The 20,232-nt window shown below is 28.9% G+C and overlaps 4 protein-coding genes across 6 annotated transcripts in view; 1 reads left to right on the top strand and 3 right to left on the bottom strand.

Moving 5' to 3' along the window:
• LOC111626042 (pyridine nucleotide-disulfide oxidoreductase domain-containing protein 1-like) overlaps window positions 1-11,096 on the top strand; it is a 31,351-nt gene extending 20,255 nt beyond the window's left edge. For all 3 annotated transcript variants that reach the window (XM_023369319.1, XM_023369320.1, XM_023369321.1), the window contains 8 exons: window positions 540-613; window positions 696-856; window positions 932-1,023; window positions 1,086-1,206; window positions 1,283-1,395; window positions 2,619-2,741; window positions 10,497-10,634; window positions 10,706-11,096. In XM_023369319.1, coding sequence (XP_023225087.1) covers window positions 540-613; window positions 696-856; window positions 932-1,023; window positions 1,086-1,206; window positions 1,283-1,395; window positions 2,619-2,741; window positions 10,497-10,634; window positions 10,706-10,954 — 1,071 coding nt within the window. In that variant the 3' untranslated portion in view covers window positions 10,955-11,096. The remainder of the gene's footprint in view (window positions 1-539; window positions 614-695; window positions 857-931; window positions 1,024-1,085; window positions 1,207-1,282; window positions 1,396-2,618; window positions 2,742-10,496; window positions 10,635-10,705) is intronic.
• Window positions 5,970-7,482, bottom strand: LOC111626044 (U8 snoRNA-decapping enzyme-like). The gene is made up of 3 exons (XM_023369322.1): window positions 7,262-7,482; window positions 6,234-6,500; window positions 5,970-6,155 (listed from the first exon to the last, which is right to left on the bottom strand). The coding sequence occupies exons 1-3, from the start codon at window positions 7,427-7,429 to the stop codon at window positions 5,985-5,987; spliced, it is 606 nt and encodes a 201-aa protein (XP_023225090.1). The 5' UTR covers window positions 7,430-7,482; the 3' UTR covers window positions 5,970-5,984.
• Window positions 11,097-14,242: 3,146 nt separating the features above from the next.
• Window positions 14,243-15,359, bottom strand: LOC111626039 (U8 snoRNA-decapping enzyme-like). Its single transcript, XM_023369314.1, has 3 exons — window positions 14,931-15,359; window positions 14,507-14,773; window positions 14,243-14,428 (listed from the first exon to the last, which is right to left on the bottom strand). Exons 2-3 carry the CDS (start codon window positions 14,771-14,773, stop codon window positions 14,258-14,260), a joined length of 438 nt encoding a protein of 145 aa, XP_023225082.1. The 5' UTR covers window positions 14,931-15,359; the 3' UTR covers window positions 14,243-14,257.
• Window positions 15,360-15,432: 73 nt separating this feature from the next.
• The window catches only part of LOC111626049 (vinculin-like), a gene marked incomplete at its 5' end in the record, with an annotated part of 41,820 nt that continues 37,020 nt past the window's right edge, over window positions 15,433-20,232 (bottom strand). The window contains one exon of the mRNA XM_023369327.1: window positions 15,433-15,954. Coding sequence (XP_023225095.1) covers window positions 15,785-15,954 — 170 coding nt within the window. The remainder of the gene's footprint in view (window positions 15,955-20,232) is intronic.

Below are 20,232 nucleotides of genomic sequence, written 5' to 3'. Positions count from 1 at the left end.
TTTAATTTTAAATATAATAGTTAATAGTCTATAAATATTTTTATTTCTTTCATGTGTTTTATGTTATTTTAATTGAAAAAAGAATTTTTTAAATCTGTCTATTTGAATGTTCTCATACCAATTATATGCTGTATATAAAACTGGCAAGGTGAATGTTAAAATAACAATAAACTAGTATTCTTCCTTATTACACAATGAACTGCACTAAATTGACACCAGGCTTTACTTTACATCCATTTTTATTTTACTGTTTTGGCACCTAAATGGCAGAATAAAAATGGATGTAAAGCCAAGCCTGGTGTCTAGTGATGACACTTCTTTGGTGTAATAAGGAAAAATATAGACAAAAGACATGGTTTCGTATTGAAAGAAAATAAACTAGTACTAGTATTAAAATACTTTAAAACCATTAATTTGTTATATTCTTTATTTTTTAAATATATACCTTCTGTACCATTGTAATATATATTTATAAATTGAAATTATAATTAATTATAATTTTAAAAAATTATTAACTTTTTTAAAAATTAAATTTTTAGATATTTCAAAAGAAATTACAAAATGCAAGAAGAATAATTGTTGTTGGAAATGGTGGAATTGCAACAGAACTTGTGTATTTGTTACATATTTAATTTTAATTGAGCCAAAATAAAAAGATGACAAGTTTATCATTAAAAAAAACAAAATTATTTTAGATATGAAATTGAAAATTGCCAAATTATTTGGTCAATAAAGGATAAATCTGTAGGCAGCACATTTTTTGATCCTGGAGTGGCAGAATTTTTTCTCCCTCATCTTTCTGAAGAAAAATGTCCTAAAAGAGATAACTTCATAAAACACACAAAATATATATCAGGTAAAAACATACATAAACTTATATTTTATTGATATTGATAATTGTGTTAAATTGTATATTAATGTGATTTTTCAGAAAGTGATCAATCTACAAATTTTTCAAATTCATCTGGTTCAGCATTAGGCCCAGATTGGTCGTCAAATATTTTAATGAAAGGAGATTCTCCTGTAAGTAAAAATATTGACTAAATAGAATTAAAATAAAAAAATAACTTGTTTATCCTGTTTAGAAAATACATGATGTTCATATAGAATATAGTTGTGAAGTTGAAGACATTTATGAAAGAAATGAATTTTTAAGTAAAAATATTCAAGAAACAGAACTAAAATTAAATTTATCAAATGATAAAAGTAAATATTTTACTTAAAATATATTTTAAATTTGCTTATTCTTGACATTTGTTATTTTAATTATAAATTATTTTAGGAGCTTGGCCAATATTTGTTAAACTTACCAATGGAAAAGTTTATGGATGTGATTTCATTGTCAGTGCGACTGGTGTGATACCCAATACAAAACCATTTACATCTTTAAGCAAGGTAAATTCTACATGTTAATATTGTGAAAGTTATTAAATTAAATTATTCTATTCCATATAGTGTAGTTTCAAGTAATTTTTTTTCCATTTATATTTCAAATTACATTAGAATATTTTAAATTCAGTACATTACATTTAGCTTAATTTAGTAGTCTTTCAAATTTATTAATTGAAGCATTCCTGTGAGATGGGAAATGCAGTTAAAGAAAATCATGGATGCACAGTGGGATTGTACATTCCATAGTAGTTTTCAATGAAACAGCAAACTTTTCCTTTAATATTTAGTTTTAGGCATACAGAGTAAAAATGATAATAATCAATATAAAATGACTTATTTTTATAGTTTAAATTTTTAATCTGTTTATTATCAATTAATTAAAAGGTGGAGAATAATTGAGGGAGGTCAGTATATTTTTAGAAAGAATGGCATATATTCACACAGTTCAGTTTTCAGATCATAAAATTGTAATTTAACAAATAATAATACTCTTTTGAATGCAGATTAATTTGAGTAAATTTTGAGAATAGTCTAATATTAAAATAGGCAAAAGTTTATTTTTTGAATTTATAATCCTGTGGGATGCATTTTGAATTTTGCTGAGCAACAAATGTTAATATCAAAAGTTTTCTGTACTACACTCTTTAACTGCAGGTTTGATTTTTGTTAGTCAAACAAACAGTTTTATTCACAAAAATGATTTGATTGGCTGCAAGCGAGACTCCAAACAAACTCAGCAGCTAATTTTAATAGTGATGATCATGAGGAATGCAAAAGTTAACTGAAAAAAATCTCATGTTACAAACCTGAAGATGTTTAATTTTGAAGCAAAGACAGTTCAGAAAATATTAAGTACTTTCAGTAGCAATCACGAAAATTAGAGTAAAGATATCTTTACTATAAAGTGAAGTATGAGTATTTTAAAATTAAAAGTATAATTTGGTATAATTACAATTTGCTCTTTAAGATAAACATCTATAACAAGTTTTTGGTTTCTGTTTCATTTATTTTTATTAAATTTAGTTTTATGTAATTTAATATTTAATAATTATTCAAATAACACTTAACAAACTCTATTTGAATTTTTAAAGTAAATTTCACTCCCCTCTAAAGAATCACTTTATAAGAAAATCACACCTCTGAACTTGATCCTAAATTTGTGACTTTAGACATATTTAATTAAATTTTAATGTGTTTTTTCTTTTATTAAATCTATATTTTTACAGATAAATTTGGCCAATGATGGTGGTATTTTAGTTGATGATCAAATGAGAACTAATATACCAGATTTATATGCAGCTGGAGATGTTTGCACAGCTGGTTGGAATCATGCTTCTCATTGGTTTCAAGTAAGGTTTATATACACATTTTCTATATTGATAAAATAATCATTTACTTTTGATTTGCCTAAAAAATTATTCAAATGTTACAGTTAATTATTTTAAGTTAATGCAATTATTAAATAACGAGAAAGTAATAATTTTGAGTTGTGTAATTAGATTTAGTTTTTGGATAATAAATTCCTGANTTGTAAATCTTTATTTTAAACATAAATATACATGTTTAAGCTCCTATTTTATAACGATTGGATGGCCAAGTAGCTAAAATATCAGTCTACTGCTCTTGGGACCCAAGATCAAATTCAGATGGGTTGAAAAACCCAGGGATTTTTTGGGGTGGTCTGTCCCAGATATTCCTTCCCTCACCATCCAGTTGCCCCATTATAGACCTGGCCAAACCCACAAGGGATTTGGAAAAAAGCCCTCTTGATGCCCACAAAGTGAAAAAAGTTTGCCATTCTTGTTTAAACATTTTTTACACTCAATGAGTTTTAGAAATAAATATTTATTAAATAAAGCTTTAGGATACTGTTAATAGAAAATACTTTAATAAAAATTTGTGTAAAAGATCTTAATTTTAGTTTTTATGTGGTTTTTTGTATAGATCTTAAATTTAGTTTTCTGTATGAAATTATATAAAGAAAGTCAGTAATTTCATTCAAAGTATTCTCACCATTTCTTGTTGTAACCCTTGTGAATGTGTTCTGATACCCTGCTTCTTTTTCATAGTATTTGACTTTGGAGCAAAAATACATGTACATCAAAGTATGATATTTATAAAGATGTACATTGCATTTGTTTAGATGTCATTTTATCTTTTATTTCTTCCTTTTTCTCTGTGATTGACTCATATAGGTCTAATTTATGTTCTAGTTTGTACTTTGCATATGATTTGTATAACAATTATAATATCAAGTAACACACACTCAACGTTTCTCTGAAGTATCTCTGGTCATTTCTGCAACTTCATATCGTTATAGCAGTTGCATTTGTACCAAGGTGAACTGTAGAGTTCCCAAAATCTGAGATACATTAAACTATACAATTCTGGTTTTTACATACATTGTGATTGCATGTGCCATCTTTTACTATAGTGACACTGCATTTGGGACATTCTTTTTTAGTGTTACTGGAGCCTCTGTCTAATTGTAAGTGCTTCTGTTGTCATCACATTTCTTCTGCCACTTCTGAAATAGGTCACAACTGGTTCATGCCACAAGAACAAGAACATGTATATCCACAAGTGCAACCAGTTGCCGATCAACGTACTGCACTTTAATGGCTTTGGTGTGTTTGAGTCCCAGACATTTTATTAAATGGTTGCATTCATGAAGCAATCTGTGATAAGATACTGATATATCTCAAAAGTTTGAGAACAAGATCATCCTCTATTATTGAATTGCTTCTACCATCCCGTTGTCTAGTATTTGGTTCTCAAGTATTCTTGCCAGCAGTCCAAACAAAATATATGGTCACATTTGGGTCCTTCCATTTCTGAATCAGAATAATTGCTATAACACATCAAATAAGTAGAAAGCAAAGAACAAGAATCAAACTTTCTGTTTTTGAACAGGAGGATTGTTTGATTTGAAAATCTTTGCTTCACCATATAGTTTTACTTTACCTCCATCAAAATAGATATTAAGTATCTTTGTCCCATTAAAGATAATGATTGAGAAGTGTTTGAGTGATTATGGGTGAAATGTGAACTAGAGTTCACTTCCTCAATACACTCCATTTTCAACATTGGGCCTATTTATTCAACATTCACTATTCTGTATTTGAAATTTCTTTAACACAAATCTAGAAATCTATCCAAAGAGAAATTGCCACTGACTCTTGCATCAACAGTGTCATTCTGTTTGAAATCTTCTCCAGAATCCATATTTTATTTGGTTTCTTTTATTACAACAAAAATATCAAAATTATTACAAAAATGTGAATGTCAAACAAATGAAAACTACATAATAAATGCATCACCACCATTAATGTTTTTTCATATAGAGAGTAGATTTTTTAAAGAATTTAAATTTTCATTCAATTTCTGCAAGATTGCAGTAAAACTGAAAATGATAATCTTTTTGGGAAAAAGGAACAGTAATAGAAATTATTATTATTAAATTCAGAAGTGAAGTTTTAGTTCTTAGAATTTTTCTCTGTAAAATTAAAAAATAAATATTATTGTAATTTATTATTTTTACATATGTATGGTACAATGATTTATTCTGGAATTAGTCTACAGATATCAAATTGCTAAATAATGTTTGATAATTATTATAGATGCATAACTTATATGATTCAGTAACTGAAAATTGATTGCCTGAATATAAAAAGCTTGCATTGGATTATCAAAATTAATTTTTTTGTGAATTTATTATTATATACATTTATTGCAATAAAGTTAATCTAGCCACTAGTTAACTTAAAGTGATGAATATGCTGTACTTTTAACATGTAATGAATATACATTTAAAAGGTAAGGTTAGCATTTCTCCAACCATTGCTAAAGATGCATTGGTTACATATATGTTAAACTTTACATCATTCTGTAGATAATTCTATATATAAAACGTTGATAAGAAGTTAATTTATGAATTAAATTCTGATTGTTTAATTAATTAATAACTAACAAAATTAAACATAAAACTATGATAAATCACTTTGGCTAACTTTGAAATTAAACTTTCTCCCCTGAGTGTCTTTGTTTTAAACAGTAAACTTGAGTTTGTCTTATTAGTTTTAATTGCAATACCAGCAGTTTTTTTCTACATTCATTTAAGTTTAAAAAGCACTGTTTTAATGACATATGTTTGCTACTGGTTGTGCAATTAACTTATTACCTGAATATCCAATATATTGTTGACTAGTTTGTATCTGTGCAAACTGATATAAAAATAGCACTAAGCTTATATAAATTAAGTAATGATTCACTTTCTCTAAATACACATCAAAAATTAGTGCTTGAAGACTGCAACTTTTATTAAAAGTGCTAATAATCTATGGAAGTTATAACTGCTTTTGATTTATCTTCTTTTTCCATAATTATATCTTTGAAAATTTCTCTCTTCATTGTCATTTATAAAGATACTTTTAAGAAAGTTGTGAAGTTAATAAATTTGGAATACAATAAATCAGAATTTAAATATCCAATAATTTTTTTAACATAATGAAGTATTTTAATTTTATTTACTTAAATTATGATGTTAAAAATAAATTAACAACATATGTAAATAATGAAATATTTTTATAAAATTAAACATTTCTTATAGCTTCAGTTAATTCATCAATAGGTAATATCTTTTCTTTTCCTAAGAAGTAAAGCAATTGAAATTTGGCATTTTCAATAAAATTATTTTGAAGAAATGATGGAAATCCTCGGCTTGAATTAAATGTATAAAGTGGTACCCTTAATATTCCGTAAGTCTGAAAAAAAAAGTTTAATTGCTGTAGTTAACATCAAATTTTTTAAACATTAAAAAATTCAAAACAGTCATTCATTACTTCATCTCCATAGTCCTCCGCTAACAAAGCTCGCTTCTCCATTTCATAATATTCATCAGGCAGCATGCGCAACCGAAAGAAATGAAAACAGTATTTTTCTTGATGATTTACAATAGTGAATATATAATTTTCTTTGCAAAACTGATATTTATCCGTGTCAAAATTAATCTCTTCTTTCAATTCTCGAATTAAGCCATCGACAATATTCTCTCCCTCGGGAATTTCTCCTCCCGGAAATCCTAATGTTCCATCAAATCTCATTACCATCTGACAAAACAGGAAAAAAAATATATTTAAAGTATTGATAAATTGGTCTTCATAAGAAATAAAATTGTATCTATTAGAAAAATAATTTCAATAGATTAAATTAATGAAATTATTTCTAATTAATAGATTAAATTAACTTGAAATTAAATTTTCATACCAAGCAATATCTCCTGAATTATAAAATGATGACTTATAAACTAATTTCTCAGGCCATTACAAGGTGTAGTAATATTTTAAACCAAAGACTTTTGGAACATTTTAGGATTAAAATTTTACATCTGGCAATTTTTCAAATTCAGAAATAAATAGAGAGTGGCATGAAGTTGCTATGTATGCTAATAAGAAATTTTAAATGCTCCCTTTATTCTAATTTTAATCTTTCTCCCATGTTCTAGACATTCTCTACATTGATAATAGTCATTAATTAAAGCAGTTCTTGATAAGTTCTTTTAGATCAAAACAGGGTTGAGAAAAGAGTTTGTCAGAGAGATATTTTCCAAGATCCTAGAAAATGGTATGCATAAAGATTTTTTGGTCACTGTATACACTAATGAAAAATATATTTTCACTATCAGTTGCTATAAAGAGACTGATACAGATTTCACAATTTTCCACGAAAGTTGCACAAGTCTTCTCATTGGTGATATTGAAGAAGCTGATATGAATATGATCTAAATACTATTTTCTCAAATTTAAGATAACTGTAAGAAAACTTTAGTAGAATAAATTTATAAGAATAAACAAATTTAATAGTTACTAACTAGAACATTTGCTTTCACTGAATATTTGGATAAGACTTTTTTATCGGAAAAAGAATAAATGGCACAATGAGCTGCTTGCTTGTATTCTTCATAACGGTTAACATCAAATATTACTTCCATATCTTTCTCTAAGAAATCCTGCGTAACTTCGTATAACACACCATCCATCTTAAAACACGTTGCCTGCGAAAGTGAAACAGCTGATCGATCTGAGAGACCCCTACAAAGTTTTTATATTGTAATAAATTTATGACGAATATTACTTATTGAATTTTAAACGATTCGATGATTATTTTTACTTAAATATTAATATATGTATGCTTATTAAAATATAAATAAATTTATTTACGAAATATTATATGAAAATAAAGTTAAATAATAAGTGTAAAATAAAAATATTCAGAAATAGTAAATATAGAATTAATGTATTTTTTATAGAAGTCAATTTCAAAATAAAATTTGGTTTTTCTTGGGATTTTTAACTCGTTGCATTATTATATAATAGTTGTACGATTTTTCTGAAGTTTATAGTTATCGGTAAGCCCGATCCAAGATCGTAGAAGTTTGCCTCATAGAGATGAAACGCTTCTCTTTGGTTGCTTATTTGACGTCACTCGTAGTCCAAAAGAAAACATCTTACTATGTCCAGAGCACAGCCTACAATAAAAACAGCGTAGCCATTTGCTCTGAACACGTCGATGCCTGAGGCGGTTTTACGTTTTGTTCACTAGGAGCGCCGATGACCAGACTATTCGATCAAGTGATCAATACTAATACTATTGCGAAGATGTGCTTGATATAGGTATCAGCTAATATTTTAATAAATATATAATTCAATTGTACAAATGTTGTTTTATGCTAACATAGTAAGCTTTAGAAAGTGTGAGAATATTTTAAAAGTTATTTAGTTTATTATATTTAAAAACAGTCATGGCCAGAAGTGGATCAACATATTTCACGATGCACCAGTTATGGCCACAGGGGTGGCCAAAAACGATGTACTAGTTTTGGCTACCGTATGGATTCTTCCCGTACGCATTATTAGGGTATTATACTTATATTAGGATTTTACTTTTTTCCAGTCAAATAAAAATAAGTAGTTTTATAAATAAGCTATACAACAATTTGCTGTGGCAGTAATATTTTTTTCTATAAGTTAAAATGTTAAAATTAATAAAAATTAATGTAATAAAGTAAAAGAGAACATGTTTTTTCATTATTTTTACCATGTTTCATTGCTTTAAAAAATTGCAAGAATATAAAAATATTTTTAAAGTTGAAAATTGTCTTAATGTGATCAGAAAGGGTACAGTACATCTATCCTATTAATTATTATTGCATTTAACTGCTTAGATAATTATTAATGATATGTCTATTGTTTTAGATATATCTGCAAAAATCCGGGCAAAATCTTAATTAAAAAAATCAATAATTTGCTATATCCTAAGTTTGAATTTCTGTTTTGTTTTCGTAAAACAAAACAGTAATTCAAACTTAGGATATAGCAACTTTTTGTTTTCGTTTTGTTATATGACAGCATGTAGCTAGGATAACTTAATCAGTGTGTGTTGTTATGGACCGTTGTGTGGCTCCATCTAGCGGGAGAAAATATTTTCCTTTGGAAACAACAGTTCAATGGGATTTTCCCCATTTGACTAGGCTGTTTTTATTGTAGGCTGTGTCCAGAGTCGGTAGATTAACTAGTCTTTCGACTTCCTATCTTCGCTCGTTGTTAAAATCAACTAGAAACAAATGTTACCACCAGGGGCACTGCAATCACTGCAAGAGCGCTAGATCGTTCGCTGTGAGGATGAATGTTTTCTTATTATTGAAAGATATATAATCTTCGAGTTCGATTTCATAATTTTTTATATGCATTTTATTATAAAAATGAAAAAGCTTTTATTTAAACCCAAAACCAGGTTTATGGATAAAAAATGACACTTAATAAACATTAAACACCTTCCATCGCTGAGAAATGTTTATTTAATAAAATACGTTCGAACTCATTTACACCTGAGGATGGTTTATTCCATGAGGCTGAAAATGTTAGTGGTTTATTAAATAAACATTTGTCAGCGATGGAAGGTGTTTGATGTTTTATTAAGCGTTTTAAAAACGCTGAGTTTGATATTTAGTTAAATAAATGACAAGAACAAAACTGATACAATAGTACAGTCGACCCCCTATAACGCGGTAGATACGTTCCGCTTTATAAGAATTTCGCGTTGTAGGAATTCTTAAATACATGAGACAATCACAGCCTGACAGGTGTGCAGTTTACGGACTACGGCTGTTTGAAAGGTTTTCTTCCATAAAATTAATCGATTCAAGACTAATTTCACTCAACATTTCCAAAACACGTATATTTTTTTGGGAATAATCCGTATAAACTATGCTATAAACAAAAAATTGTAGGATTACTTACCGAGTGTGCACCGTTCGACGTCGCCATTGCTTAAGCTTGTTTTCGTCGCGGAGCAGTGCACCAAACGGCGGCCGCGATTTCTGATAAGTTCTTTTTCTGCGAAAAATTCGTTGAACTTTGGAGACATCATTAATATAAATAATTTTTATGGCCGTTGAATAAGAAATGTTTCTTTCACAAAAAATGTATAAAATTACAGTACTGTATTAGACTTATGGTACCTAATTTACATACTGTACAGACGATAGTAAACTCAACTTTTATAGCACTCGCCTAAACNCCACGCATGCGCCGTATTACATCATATTCGTAACATCGCACGTAATTCAAACCGTTTCGGAATCGAATGGAAAATTATTTAATTTTAAATTTATGTGTTCTTCTATCGAACGTTCATGTTCGATTAAAACATTTTATTCGCCTGAAGACGACGGAAATATATATTCGTCGAAAGCGCTCGAATGAACGAAAAAACGAGTAATAACGCTAAACACAGTGAGTTTTAACTACTAATTAATGTTACTTGGCGTGAATAGCATACTAGCCTATATTAAGAGATGTTATTGTTTCAGTAAACAGTTCATTGTGGCATAAAGTTAAACAATAATTTAATTACAATACAATTAGTTAATTCTATATTGATACATTAAACAGAATAATAAAATTGAAATTGATATATATATAATATAAAATTTTAAATTATTGAACTGTCTACAATACATCTTTGATATCTTTTTTCTTTGCAATTCACATTTTAAAATTAAAATACTTTGAAAAAGTTTAATCAGATTTTTAAAAATTATTTAGATGAGACTGTGGACTCAGGCCAGACAAATGGGTGCTTATGCAGCTCATTGTTTATCCTCTCATTACCACAATGAAGAAACAATGTTAGATTTTTGTTTCGAGCTGTTTGAACATGTCACAAAATTCTTTGGTTATAAGGTATATTAGAATTTTTCACTTAGAATAATTGTAAATCAATCAAATTAATATTAATTTGTATGAAATTGCAGGTGGTACTATTAGGTCTTTACAATGGTCAGAAGTTGGGTAACGATTATGAACTTCTTGTAAGAGTGACAAAAGGAAAAGAATTTGTTAAAGTCATACTAAGAAATGGGAAAATGGAAGGTGCCATATTAGTTGGGGAAACAGATCTGGAAGAAACATTTGAAAATCTCATATTAAATCAAATAGATCTTTCTCAGTATGGTGAGGATTTGCTTAATCCTAATATAGACATAGAAGACTATTTTGATTGATTATGGTCAAATTGTTATGTATTTAATGTAAAAATGTTATATAAAGTAATTTATTTTGAAGTATATATTATGTTAAAATGATTTTTAATTAAGATACCTACCTTTTTGTTGAACAAATATTGTTAATTATATTTGTTTTGTTTGTGTGTAAATAAAGATGCTTTCTTGAGTATCAACTTTTTAGTAATGATGATTTACTTGATTACTGTGTTATAACAAAAAACACACAATTCCTATGTTTGTAAATCTTTATTTTAAACATAAATATACATGTTTAAGCTCCTATTTTATAACGATTGGATGGCCAAGTAGCTAAAATATCAGTCTACTGCTCTTGGGACCCAAGATCAAATTCAGATGGGTTGAAAAACCCAGGGATTTTTTGGGGTGGTCTGTCCCAGATATTCCTTCCCTCACCATCCAGTTGCCCCATTATAGACCTGGCCAAACCCACAAGGGATTTGGAAAAAAGCCCTCTTGATGCCCACAAAGTGAAAAAAGTTTGCCATTCTTGTTTAAACATTTTTTACACTCAATGAGTTTTAGAAATAAATATTTATTAAATAAAGCTTTAGGATACTGTTAATAGAAAATACTTTAATAAAAATTTGTGTAAAAGATCTTAATTTTAGTTTTTATGTGGTTTTTTGTATAGATCTTAAATTTAGTTTTCTGTATGAAATTATATAAAGAAAGTCAGTAATTTCATTCAAAGTATTCTCACCATTTCTTGTTGTAACCCTTGTGAATGTGTTCTGATACCCTGCTTCTTTTTCATAGTATTTGACTTTGGAGCAAAAATACATGTACATCAAAGTATGATATTTATAAAGATGTACATTGCATTTGTTTAGATGTCATTTTATCTTTTATTTCTTCCTTTTTCTCTGTGATTGACTCATATAGGTCTAATTTATGTTCTAGTTTGTACTTTGCATATGATTTGTATAACAATTATAATATCAAGTAACACACACTCAACGTTTCTCTGAAGTATCTCTGGTCATTTCTGCAACTTCATATCGTTATAGCAGTTGCATTTGTACCAAGGTGAACTGTAGAGTTCCCAAAATCTGAGATACATCAAACTATACAATTCTGGTTTTTACATACATTGTGATTGCATGTGCCATCTTTTACTATAGTGACACTGCATTTGGGACATTCTTTTTTAGTGTTACTGGAGCCTCTGTCTAATTGTAAGTGCTTCTGTTGTCATCACATTTCTTCTGCCACTTCTGAAATAGGTCACAACTGGTTCATGCCACAAGAACAAGAACATGTATATCCACAAGTGCAACCAGTTGCCGATCAACGTACTGCACTTTAATGGCTTTGGTGTGTTTGAGTCCCAGACATTTTATTAAATGGTTGCATTCATGAAGCAATCTGTGATAAGATACTGATATATCTCAAAAGTTTGAGAACAAGATCATCCTCTATTATTGAATTGCTTCTACCATCCCGTTGTCTAGTATTTGGTTCTCAAGTATTCTTGCCAGCAGTCCAAACAAAATATATGGTCACATTTGGGTCCTTCCATTTCTGAATCAGAATAATTGCTATAACACATCAAATAAGTAGAAAGCAAAGAACAAGAATCAAACTTTCTGTTTTTGAACAGGAGGATTGTTTGATTTGAAAATCTTTGCTTCACCATATAGTTTTACTTTACCTCCATCAAAATAGATATTAAGTATCTTTGTCCCATTAAAGATAATGATTGAGAAGTGTTTGAGTGATTATGGGTGAAATGTGAACTAGAGTTCACTTCCTCAATACACTCCATTTTCAACATTGGGCCTATTTATTCAACATTCACTATTCTGTATTTGAAATTTCTTTAACACAAATCTAGAAATCTATCCAAAGAGAAATTGCCACTGACTCTTGCATCAACAGTGTCATTCTGTTTGAAATCTTCTCCAGAATCCATATTTTATTTGGTTTCTTTTATTACAACAAAAATATCAAAATTATTACAAAAATGTGAATGTCAAACAAATGAAAACTACATAATAAATGCATCACCACCATTAATGTTTTTTCATATAGAGAGTAGATTTTTTAAAGAATTTAAATTTTCATTCAATTTCTGCAAGATTGCAGTAAAACTGAAAATGATAATCTTTTTGGGAAAAAGGAACAGTAATAGAAATTATTATTATTAAATTCAGAAGTGAAGTTTTAGTTCTTAGAATTTTTCTCTGTAAAATTAAAAAATAAATATTATTGTAATTTATTATTTTTACATATGTATGGTACAATGATTTATTCTGGAATTAGTCTACAGATATCAAATTGCTAAATAATGTTTGATAATTATTATAGATGCATAACTTATATGATTCAGTAACTGAAAATTGATTGCCTGAATATAAAAAGCTTGCATTGGATTATCAAAATTAATTTTTTTGTGAATTTATTATTATATACATTTATTGCAATAAAGTTAATCTAGCCACTAGTTAACTTAAAGTGATGAATATGCTGTACTTTTAACATGTAATGAATATACATTTAAAAGGTAAGGTTAGCATTTCTCCAACCATTGCTAAAGATGCATTGGTTACATATATGTTAAACTTTACATCATTCTGTAGATAATTCTATATATAAAACGTTGATAAGAAGTTAATTTATGAATTAAATTCTGATTGTTTAATTAATTAATAACTAACAAAATTAAACATAAAACTATGATAAATCACTTTGGCTAACTTTGAAATTAAACTTTCTCCCCTGAGTGTCTTTGTTTTAAACAGTAAACTTGAGTTTGTCTTATTAGTTTTAATTGCAATACCAGCAGTTTTTTTCTACATTCATTTAAGTTTAAAAAGCACTGTTTTAATGACATATGTTTGCTACTGGTTGTGCAATTAACTTATTACCTGAATATCCAATATATTGTTGACTAGTTTGTATCTGTGCAAACTGATATAAAAATAGCACTAAGCTTATATAAATTAAGTAATGATTCACTTTCTCTAAATACACATCAAAAATTAGTGCTTGAAGACTGCAACTTTTATTAAAAGTGCTAATAATCTATGGAAGTTATAACTGCTTTTGATTTATCTTCTTTTTCCATAATTATATCTTTGAAAATTTCTCTCTTCATTGTCATTTATAAAGATACTTTTAAGAAAGTTGTGAAGTTAATAAATTTGGAATACAATAAATCAGAATTTAAATATCCAATAATTTTTTTAACATAATGAAGTATTTTAATTTTATTTACTTAAATTATGATGTTAAAAATAAATTAACAACATATGTAAATAATGAAATATTTTTATAAAATTAAACATTTCTTATAGCTTCAGTTAATTCATCAATAGGTAATATCTTTTCTTTTCCTAAGAAGTAAAGCAATTGAAATTTGGCATTTTCAATAAAATTATTTTGAAGAAATGATGGAAATCCTCGGCTTGAATTAAATGTATAAAGTGGTACCCTTAATATTCCGTAAGTCTGAAAAAAAAAGTTTAATTGCTGTAGTTAACATCAAATTTTTTAAACATTAAAAAATTCAAAACAGTCATTCATTACTTCATCTCCATAGTCCTCCGCTAACAAAGCTCGCTTCTCCATTTCATAATATTCATCAGGCAGCATGCGCAACCGAAAGAAATGAAAACAGTATTTTTCTTGATGATTTACAATAGTGAATATATAATTTTCTTTGCAAAACTGATATTTATCCGTGTCAAAATTAATCTCTTCTTTCAATTCTCGAATTAAGCCATCGACAATATTCTCTCCCTCGGGAATTTCTCCTCCCGGAAATCCTAATGTTCCATCAAATCTCATTACCATCTGACAAAACAGGAAAAAAAATATATTTAAAGTATTGATAAATTGGTCTTCATAAGAAATAAAATTGTATCTATTAGAAAAATAATTTCAATAGATTAAATTAATGAAATTATTTCTAATTAATAGATTAAATTAACTTGAAATTAAATTTTCATACCAAGCAATATCTCCTGAATTATAAAATGATGACTTATAAACTAATTTCTCAGGCCATTACAAGGTGTAGTAATATTTTAAACCAAAGACTTTTGGAACATTTTAGGATTAAAATTTTACATCTGGCAATTTTTCAAATTCAGAAATAAATAGAGAGTGGCATGAAGTTGCTATGTATGCTAATAAGAAATTTTAAATGCTCCCTTTATTCTAATTTTAATCTTTCTCCCATGTTCTAGACATTCTCTACATTGATAATAGTCATTAATTAAAGCAGTTCTTGATAAGTTCTTTTAGATCAAAACAGGGTTGAGAAAAGAGTTTGTCAGAGAGATATTTTCCAAGATCCTAGAAAATGGTATGCATAAAGATTTTTTGGTCACTGTATACACTAATGAAAAATATATTTTCACTATCAGTTGCTATAAAGAGACTGATACAGATTTCACAATTTTCCACGAAAGTTGCACNAATTATAATAAAAAATGGCACAAGATTTATTGGCAAAAATAATATAATTATAAATTAATTTTAAACAAATAATATGTATAAAGCAAATATATAAATGCTGACTCAAAATATTGAATATGTAAATAAATCAACAAGCAGATTGTAAATAAAGACATTAAAACCACAACCAATTTTGGCATTATTCACTGTCACAGCCATATTCGATTCTGAGTTACATAAGTATTATTCAGCTGATAACAATTTTTAAGTCAGTTATACTGATATAATGTTTTTAGTTAAATTCCATATTAAAATTTTATAGAAGCATCCTCTAATATCATAATCAATTTACATTATTCTTTTAACGTTTATAAAGTTTTTGATTTGTTCAAAATATGTTTTTCATTAATATTGATACCAAGGTTGTTTACGGACCCAGCGTACTCTGATTCCAGAATCAGTACGGATTTTAATAGATGCTGCTTCACAAGCTCGAACTGTTTCTTTTACTGACTGCATGAGATTTTGAGCATTGCCAACTAACATATCTGTGGCTTCTTGGTCTTCTTCAGTTCCTATCAATGAAAGACATTTTTATTTTTTACATTTTATGTCCTGTAAATTTTTTTATAATTATAGTTAATTTATTTTATAGTATTGTGTGTTAAAGAATTAATAGAAATAGTTACTGTCGATAAGTCTATGACAGGTGCGACAGTTTTTTTGTTGGGACATTTGGGACGCTTGTCCCTATCTACAGTCCACCCCAAAGGGTGGGGGTCTCATCCCCCACAAGTCGAATGCACTTGCCTGGTCATGGCGGGGTGGCCCAGTAGCCCAGGACGTCCCTGGGTGAAACAAAATAGTGCAGCGGCGGCTCCGGGTTCCCTAAGTCAATGAACCCGCAACGGAGGTCTGCTGGAAGGGATAGGTTGGGTCGAAGGCTCTCCCCCAGAGGGTACAGCTTAAAACCGGGTTCGCACTCCCGGGCCGCACGATAGTACAGGGGCCCAGTCCCTTCTAGCCATATGGGGCTGGCTGCCCTATCAGCGGGTGAATAATCTCGTCGTGTGTCGTAGTGCCAGTTTGGAACTGGGGGGCCCTGCGGCACGCGGCGGGGGACTCTGCCGAGGCCACTGCAACTCGGAATGGAAAACTGGCCAATGTGCAATGTAATNAACCAAATAAGCAATTCAATAAAAAATAAATAAAATTGTCATTATAATTATGAATGCAGCAAATATCTATTATCATCAATAATGCAGCTTAATATATTCACTGATGCAATTTTTTATAAAAATATCATAAATCAAGTTAATGACTATTAATTCATAATTTCCTATCCATTTTGTTTGAAAGATTTATTTTATCTGGCTGTTGACCAACATATTTTTAGCAAAATTAATTCGTCAAACTTGTTATTGATATAATATCAGGGAATTTCACTTAAGTCACTGCTGTTATATTGATATTCTTTTCTTTTAANTAAGAGACACTGATACAGATTTCACAATTTTCCACGAAAGTTGCATAAGTCTTTTCATTGATGACATTGGAGAAGCTGATATGAATATGATCTGAATTCTATTTTCTCAAATTTAAGATAACTGTAAGAAAACTTTAGTAAAATAAATTTATAAGGATAAACAAATTTAATAAATTTAATAGTTACTAACTAGAACATTTGCTTTCACTGAATATTTGGATAAGACTTTTTTATCGGAAAAAGAATAAATGGCACAATGAGCTGCTTGCTTGTATTCTTCATAACGGTTAACATCAAATATTACTTCCATATNATTGATATTCTTTTCTTTTAATAATATATTATATAATTTAATAAATATTGTTTTATTAGACTGCAATTTGAAAAATGGTAGACCTATAAATTTCCACTGTCTTCCATCTGTATGTCCATGTTTCGTTAATCTAGAGAACAGAGTTAGATAGATGAAAGATGAGACCAGATTTGGAAGCATTGGAGCAGGAGACCTCAGTTAACTATATACAAACTTCCAATGCAAACTGGAAGTCATACTATTTCAATTCAAAAATGTTCCAAAAGTGTTAGATACATGTCCAGCATGACTCTATTGTTAAAAGAAAATATGATGTACAGTACAGGGGCAAGCCACTAGTAATTTGAGGTGGAGAGCATNAGAATAAATTTATAAGAATAAACAAATTTAATAGTTACTAACTAGAACATTTGCTTTCACTGAATATTTGGATAAGACTTTTTTATCGGAAAAAGAATAAATGGCACAATGAGCTGCTTGCTTGTATTCTTCATAACGGTTAACATCAAATATTACTTCCATATCTTTCTCTAAGAAATCCTGCGTAACTTCGTATAACACACCATCCATCTTAAAACACGTTGCCTGCGAAAGTGAAACAGCTGATCGATCTGAGAGACCCCTACAAAGTTTTTATATTGTAATAAATTTATGACGAATATTACTTATTGAATTTTAAACGATTCGATGATTATTTTTACTTAAATATTAATATATGTATGCTTATTAAAATATAAATAAATTTATTTACGAAATATTATATGAAAATAAAGTTAAATAATAAGTGTAAAATAAAAATATTCAGAAATAGTAAATATAGAATTAATGTATTTTTTATAGAAGTCAATTTCAAAATAAAATTTGGTTTTTCTTGGGATTTTTAACTCGTTGCATTATTATATAATAGTTGTACGATTTTTCTGAAGTTTATAGTTATCGGTAAGCCCGATCCAAGATCGTAGAAGTTTGCCTCATAGAGATGAAACGCTTCTCTTTGGTTGCTTATTTGACGTCACTCGTAGTCCAAAAGAAAACATCTTACTATGTCCAGAGCACAGCCTACAATAAAAACAGCGTAGCCATTTGCTCTGAACACGTCGATGCCTGAGGCGGTTTTACGTTTTGTTCACTAGGAGCGCCGATGACCAGACTATTCGATCAAGTGATCAATACTAATACTATTGCGAAGATGTGCTTGATATAGGTATCAGCTAATATTTTAATAAATATATAATTCAATTGTACAAATGTTGTTTTATGCTAACATAGTAAGCTTTAGAAAGTGTGAGAATATTTTAAAAGTTATTTAGTTTATTATATTTAAAAACAGTCATGGCCAGAAGTGGATCAACATATTTCACGATGCACCAGTTATGGCCACAGGGGTGGCCAAAAACGATGTACTAGTTTTGGCTACCGTATGGATTCTTCCCGTACGCATTATTAGGGTATTATACTTATATTAGGATTTTACTTTTTTCCAGTCAAATAAAAATAAGTAGTTTTATAAATAAGCTATACAACAATTTGCTGTGGCAGTAATATTTTTTTCTATAAGTTAAAATGTTAAAATTAATAAAAATTAATGTAATAAAGTAAAAGAGAACATGTTTTTTCATTATTTTTACCATGTTTCATTGCTTTAAAAAATTGCAAGAATATAAAAATATTTTTAAAGTTGAAAATTGTCTTAATGTGATCAGAAAGGGTACAGTACATCTATCCTATTAATTATTATTGCATTTAACTGCTTAGATAATTATTAATGATATGTCTATTGTTTTAGATATATCTGCAAAAATCCGGGCAAAATCTTAATTAAAAAAATCAATAATTTGCTATATCCTAAGTTTGAATTTCTGTTTTGTTTTCGTAAAACAAAACAGTAATTCAAACTTAGGATATAGCAACTTTTTGTTTTCGTTTTGTTATATGACAGCATGTAGCTAGGATAACTTAATCAGTGTGTGTTGTTATGGACCGTTGTGTGGCTCCATCTAGCGGGAGAAAATATTTTCCTTTGGAAACAACAGTTCAATGGGATTTTCCCCATTTGACTAGGCTGTTTTTATTGTAGGCTGTGTCCAGAGTCGGTAGATTAACTAGTCTTTCGACTTCCTATCTTCGCTCGTTGTTAAAATCAACTAGAAACAAATGTTACCACCAGGGGCACTGCAATCACTGCAAGAGCGCTAGATCGTTCGCTGTGAGGATGAATGTTTTCTTATTATTGAAAGATATATAATCTTCGAGTTCGATTTCATAATTTTTTATATGCATTTTATTATAAAAATGAAAAAGCTTTTATTTAAACCCAAAACCAGGTTTATGGATAAAAAATGACACTTAATAAACATTAAACACCTTCCATCGCTGAGAAATGTTTATTTAATAAAATACGTTCGAACTCATTTACACCTGAGGATGGTTTATTCCATGAGGCTGAAAATGTTAGTGGTTTATTAAATAAACATTTGTCAGCGATGGAAGGTGTTTGATGTTTTATTAAGCGTTTTAAAAACGCTGAGTTTGATATTTAGTTAAATAAATGACAAGAACAAAACTGATACAATAGTACAGTCGACCCCCTATAACGCGGTAGATACGTTCCGCTTTATAAGAATTTCGCGTTGTAGGAATTCTTAAATACATGAGACAATCACAGCCTGACAGGTGTGCAGTTTACGGACTACGGCTGTTTGAAAGGTTTTCTTCCATAAAATTAATCGATTCAAGACTAATTTCACTCAACATTTCCAAAACACGTATATTTTTTTGGGAATAATCCGTATAAACTATGCTATAAACAAAAAATTGTAGGATTACTTACCGAGTGTGCACCGTTCGACGTCGCCATTGCTTAAGCTTGTTTTCGTCGCGGAGCAGTGCACCAAACGGCGGCCGCGATTTCTGATAAGTTCTTTTTCTGCGAAAAATTCGTTGAACTTTGGAGACATCATTAATATAAATAATTTTTATGGCCGTTGAATAAGAAATGTTTCTTTCACAAAAAATGTATAAAATTACAGTACTGTATTAGACTTAGTACCCAAT

This window comes from Centruroides sculpturatus, unplaced genomic scaffold (genome assembly GCF_000671375.1).
Source record: "Centruroides sculpturatus isolate CEXI.00-Female unplaced genomic scaffold, Cexi_2.0 scaffold496, whole genome shotgun sequence".
In the NCBI taxonomy this organism is placed as follows: domain Eukaryota; kingdom Metazoa; phylum Arthropoda; class Arachnida; order Scorpiones; family Buthidae; genus Centruroides; species Centruroides sculpturatus.
The sequence above is the reverse complement of the archived record's forward strand: the minus strand, read 5'-3'. Positions and strand labels throughout refer to the sequence as shown.